Source organism: Pelophylax lessonae (assembly GCF_965119305.1).
Source record: "Pelophylax lessonae genome assembly, chromosome: 4".
NCBI classification, from domain to species: domain Eukaryota; kingdom Metazoa; phylum Chordata; class Amphibia; order Anura; family Ranidae; genus Pelophylax; species Pelophylax lessonae.
In genome coordinates, this window is record NC_138771.1 from 635638255 (window position 1) to 635644254 (window position 6000).

At 44.6% G+C, this 6000-nt stretch overlaps 1 protein-coding gene across 1 annotated transcript in view; it reads left to right on the top strand.

The window, feature by feature from the left end:
• SLC25A11 (solute carrier family 25 member 11) overlaps positions 1-4890 on the top strand; it is a 50134-nt gene extending 45244 nt beyond the window's left edge. The window contains exons 7-8 of the mRNA XM_082252800.1: positions 2136-2187; positions 3850-4890. Coding sequence (XP_082108926.1) covers positions 2136-2187; positions 3850-4005 — 208 coding nt within the window. The 3' untranslated portion in view covers positions 4006-4890. The remainder of the gene's footprint in view (positions 1-2135; positions 2188-3849) is intronic.
• Positions 4891-6000: the final 1110 nt, after the last annotated feature.

The window sequence follows — 6000 nt, forward strand, 5'->3', positions numbered from 1 at the left end:
AGGGTATAAATTGGAAGACTTATTCTTTAACCACTTTACCACCGGAGGATTTTGCTGTCTTACGTCTGGGCCACTTTTTGCGATTCGGCGCTGTGCGAATTTAACTGACAATTGCGCGGTCGTGTGACACCATACCCAAACTAAATTTACGTCCTTTTTTTCCCAGAAACAGAGCTTTCTTTTGGTGGTATTTTATCACCTGTGCGATTTTTACTTTTTGCGCTATAAACAAAAAACCAGCGTAAATTTGGAAAAAATAACAATATTTTTCAAATTTATTTATATGAAAGCCCCCCCCCCCCTCCCCAAAATGTAAAAATCTATTTTTTTTTAAATTTTTGGCCAATTTGTTTTCTGCTACATATTTTTGGTAAAAAAAAATCACAATAAGCGTATTTTGATTGGTTTGCGCAAAAGTTATTGCGTTTACTAAAGGAAAGATTTCTGTCATTTTTGGTGTTTTTTTTTTTTTTAACGAGTAATGTCGGCGATTTTTTTTTTTGCGGGACTGCGACATTGTGGCGGACAGATCGGACCCTTGACTGACATTTTTGACACTTTTGGGGGTACCAGTGACATTACCACAGTAATCAGTGCTATATATATGCACTGTTACTGTAAAAATGACACTGGCAGGGAAGGGGTTAATTTTATTGGAGAGGGAGGGGTTAATGTATGCCTGGTGCTTACTGACGTGTGGGGGGGAGGTGACTGAGTGAGCCAGGGACAGATCGGATGAACACTCCGATCTGTCACTCCCTGTCACTTGGGAGATCCGCCCGCTTGTGTTTACACAAGCAGGCGGATCTCCACACTAGATCCCCGACGATCGGGGAAGAGCAGAGGCGATCGCCGCTGCTCCTCCCCTGGCCCGACTCCCGCTGTGACTGAAAACAGCGGGAGCGAGCGCCGCCCACAAGGGGAGTGTCTGACGACGTAGTACTACGTCGTCAGGCGATAACGAGCCACTTTGCCGCAGTAGTACTACGGTACTCAGCGGTAAAGTGGTTAAGCTAGTTTCTGCTTTTCACCTCAATCAAGACAGCGTTGTTTTGTTCCTATGTAGAGCTCCAGTTCACCAAAAGGTAATTTCCCTTCATTGACTGGATGTGGTTCAGGATGTGAGAGGCTTCTTTCAGAAAGACTATTTTCCTGTAAAGATCCATCAGCTTTGTGTTCCACCATCTCTGGGTCACTCAGGCAGACATTTAGAGATGGCCTTGTCTGTGTGCTGTAGTTAGATAATATCCATTCGACAGGCTGGGGCAGGTTCTAGACCAGAATGTATTTCTTTACTACAGACGAGATCAGGGATTTAACGGTGTTCTATGGAAGATGAAATTGTTGCCGCTTACGTATTTTAGCTTTGCATTTAGCGGCTTGCCTTAAAGCGGAGTTCCACCCTAAAATGCAAGTTCTGTCCATCTTCATGCCCGGGGTCACCTGAAAAACAAATGGATAATCGCAAATTTTTTTTTTTTTTTTTTTTTTACTTGCCTTGTTTATAAGATAATATACTTGCCTTACTTCCTCTTCCTCCCCTCGGCAGCCATGGCGAGTCGTCACTTCCTGGCTTGCAATGATTCCTGGGAGCTGAACGTCATCGCTCCCAGGAATCAATGTGCCTGCACCGGCCCCAACGTCAGTTCCGATGCAGGCTCCGTCATTCCTTGTTAAACAGCTTCTGGGCATGCCCAGAAGCTGTGCAGGGATGACGCTGCAGCCCCAGAAGTGACGGCGGGGCCGGTGCAGTGCATTGAGGGACCGAAGAAGACGGAAGAGGACACAGAAGAGGATTGCGCTAGCTTTAAGCTGCCCACACCTGAGATGGCAGCGCTGGACAAGACATTTTCAAGGTAAGTATTTCTTCTTGCAGGTAAGTGCAACCTGGGACAGTTCAGAGGCTATCCATTGTGGAATGCACTAGCCCTGACTGTCCCGGGGGTATTTTTATGTATTTTTTTTTTTTTAGGTGGAACTCCGCTTTAAATTTAGCTTTAGGAAAGCACTATATTTTTGTAGAGGGTGTTACAGTTCATTTTTGTACAACTTTCCCTAACCTGATTGTAATAAACCTTTAATGGACGGTGAACTCGTATGTAACCAGCAAACACTAAATTATTATTTTCTTTCAGGATACAGAATATGCGGATGATAGATGGGAAGCCGGAGTACAGGAATGGACTGGTGAGTGAATATAGATTGTCAGATGTTACAGTTTAGACATCTATGTAATAAATGATGGCCAGCTTATGATAGTTAAGGGAGCAGAGTCCCCGAGCAGTGCAGAACTTTTCAGAAGAGGAGAGCTATATGGAGGAAAAGCAGAGTCCTTCAGCCACTCAGAGTATTTTGGGAGAGGAGAGTTAGCTAGGAGAAAGAGCAGAGTCCTCCAGTAGTTCAGAGTATTTCGAGAGAGGAAACTTAGACAAAGGAATGAGCAGAGTCTCCCAGCAGTGCAGAGTATATTTCAGAAGAGGGGAGAGAGGGGAATAAACAGAGTCCTCCAGCAGAGCAGATTATTTCAGGATAGAAGAGTCAGATAGAGGAAGGACCAGAGTCCTCCTGCAGTGTAGAGTATTTCAGGAGAAGAGTTAAAGGAAAGAGCAGATTCCTCCAACAGCTCAGAGTATTTCAGGAGAGGAGAGTCAGATGGAAGAAGGAGCAGAGTCTTTCAGCAGCTCAAAGTATTTTAGGAGAGGCGAGTCAGAGGAAAGAGTAGAGTATTTCAGGAGAGGTGAGTTAGAGGAAAGAGCAGATTCCTCCAAAAGCTCAGCGTATTTCAGGAGAGGAGAGTTAGCTAGTGGAAGGAGCAGAGTCTTCTAGTAGTTCAGAGTATTTCGAGAGAGGAAACTCAGATAAAGGAAGGAGCAGAGTCCTCCAGCAGTGCAGAGTATATTTCAGAAGAGGGGAGAGAGAGGAATGAGCAGAGTCCTCCAGCAGAGCAGATTATTTCAGGATAGGAGAGTCAGATAGAGAAAGGACCAGGGTCCTGTGTAGCTTAGAGTATTTCAGAAGAGGAGCGATCGAGGAAACAGCAGAGTCCTCCTGCAGTGTAGAGTTAAGAAAGAGCAGATTTCTCCAACAGCTCAGAGTATTTTAGAAGAGGAGAGTCAGATGGAAGAAGGAGCAGAACCTTCCAGCAGCTCAATGTATTTCAGGAAAGGAGAGTCAGAGGAAAGAGCTGAGTCCGCCAGCAGTGTAGAGTATTTCAGGAGAGGAGAGTCAAACGAAAGTGCAGAGTCCTCCAGCAGTGTACAGTATTTCAGGAGAGGAAAGTTTTAGAGGAAAGAGAAGATTCTTCCAACAGCTCAGAGTATTTTAGAAGAGGAGAGTCAGATGGAAGAAGGAGCAGAACCTTCCAGCAGCTCAATGTATTTCAGGAAAGGAGAGTCAGAGGAAAGAACAGAGTCCTCCAGCAGTGTAGAGTATTTCAGGAGAGGAAAGTTAGAGGAAAGAGCAGATTTTTCCAACAGCTCAGAGTATTGTAGGAGAGGAGGGTTCTCAAGCAGTTGAAGAGTAATTTGGAAGAGGAGAGTTAAGCTGGATACACACTACACAATTCTCTTTTAGATTTTTTCCTTTAGATTTACCAAAACCGTATAATATGAGGTCCAACCTAAACACTTTCAATGTGTATGCAATCAGGCAGGCCCTTGCACTACATAGTTGAAGGTAAATCTAAAGGAAATTGCACAACATAAGTTGTACAGTGTGTATCCAGCTTTAAAGGAAGGAGCAGAGTCCTCCAGCAGCAGAAAGCCGCGGTCTGAGGCTCCTCTCTGTTGACAAACATTTGTTTTCATGTATTTTCTTAATTCCGTTTATGATCTCTCGCCCCCCTCCTAGGATGTCCTTATGAAGGTGGTGCGGTATGAAGGATTCTTCAGCCTCTGGAAAGGCTTCACCCCTTACTACGCCCGGCTGGGACCCCACACTGTCCTGACCTTCATCTTCCTAGAACAGATGAACCAATACTATAAGAAGTTTTTCTTGAGCGGATGATAAGACTTTGTACCCCCCCGTCTATTTATCTGGCTTACAGACCCAAATCCTGGAGTCAAACTCCCCTCCTCCTCCTCCTAGCCAGCAAATGACAAAACGGAGCCCCAAAACACCCCCTGGGCCCCTTCTGGTTTATATTGTGTAACAAGTGTGCAATAGCGGGGGAGGGGGGGCTGTGTCTTAACACATCGCTTTAAAGAAGAACTCCACAAAGCACTTAATGTGACCCCCCATTGTATTTTTTTTTTTTGAAAGACCCAACAATTTTATGGTGCCCTCATGGCTTTAACTGCCGGGTACGTATGCATACATTTAACATGGCTACCTTTTCATAGAAAATGTACAACCCCCTTTCTGTGGGGGAAGGGTGACAAACCTTTTTGTCACAACCCCATCAGCCAGGCACACGTTGGTAAGTTTGACACTCTTTCCCATCATGTTATACATGTGCGGATGTGTACCAGGGATAAAAAAAACTTCCCACTTCAGGAGCAGATATTACTTAGGGAGGCACAAACGCATAGCTGGTGAAGGTATCAGGTACAGAAATTTAGATACTTTCCCATCTTGTAAGGAGATGGGGCTATAGTATTAGTGATGTCCAAAGCTTTTTGTTTCCAAAAAACTATCTTGCTTTTTTTTTTTTTTTTTTAGTTAGACTGGTGTTCTGCTTTCTATGCCTGAACAATCACACAGGGGTCTCTCTCTATAGCAAAGAGTTAAAACCTAAAGGAGAACTCCATGCTGACATGACACAGGGGCAGGAGAAGCAGGAAGATGGCAGTGTGTAAATTTTTGGCACCTCTAGCGATTCTCCAATCTGCTTCTCAAAACTGACTTTTGAGATCTGCAGTCCAAGCTACTGTCTTCCCCTATAGTTTGGGAGGAGCCTCTTATGGCAAGGGAGGGTCCTCTTGCCAGAGGGAGGAGTCTCAGCGAGGGAGGGGCCTTCCACTTCCAATCTGCTTCTTCAAAACTGATTTCTGAGATCTGCAGTCAAAGCTACTGTCTTCTCCCATAATGTGGGAGGAGCCTCCTACGGCAAGGGAGGGGACTCTTGGTCGAGGGAGGAGCCTCCTACAGCAAGGGAGGGACCTCTTGAGCGATGGAGGGGCCTTCCACTTCCAATCTGCTTCTTCAAAACTGACTTCTGAGATTTATAGTCCAAGCTACTGTCTTCTTCCATAGTGTGGGAGGAGCCTCCTACGGCAAGGGAAGGGACTCTTGGTCGAGGGAGGAGCATCCTACAGCAAGGGAGGGACCTCTTGAGCGAGGGAGGGGCCTTCCACTGCGAGATAGAAGCACAATTAAAGGAAGATTTACCATAGACTGAGGACACAGAGATGAGCATAATCTATCCACAGCACTACTCCTGCTTCTCCTTCCCTGGCTCCACCAAATCCTCACAGCTAGATTAATCAGAATGGAGTTTTTCCTTTAGAACTGTTATTTTTGGAGTGACCTCAGCCAAAGCCATTTTATTTTGTATCATCTATTTTCTCTGGAGACGGTTTCTTTGTTGGGGTATTATATTATTATTTGCTGATAAATTATATTTATGGAAAGTGAAATGCAGACCTGTAACTTCTTATGAACGGTATATAAACTGCAATTTGTCCTTTATTATTTTGGCATGCTTTTGTTTTTTACTTTTTTTTTTTTGTGGCTTTAAATCTGCATCTAACACCACCTACTGCTTTCATGGACTTGCAGAAAAGCAGGAAGTGTTTACTAAAAAGGAAAAAAAAAATCCTACTTTATGATTAAAGCTGAACTCGGGTACAAAAACTTAAATCCACTTTGTGTGTACATAATCCCTTTGTGGATCCAGATATTACTTTGTAAAAGTAGCAGTGACATCATCACTGTGCTGTACAGAGCCTGTGCAGAGAGCAGAGCTGTGGGAGGGATCCAAGAGGCTCCACCCACTACAGGCTGCCTGCTGAAAAATACAGAAGGGGCGGAGAACAGACCGTTTATCCTGCACAAGGAGAA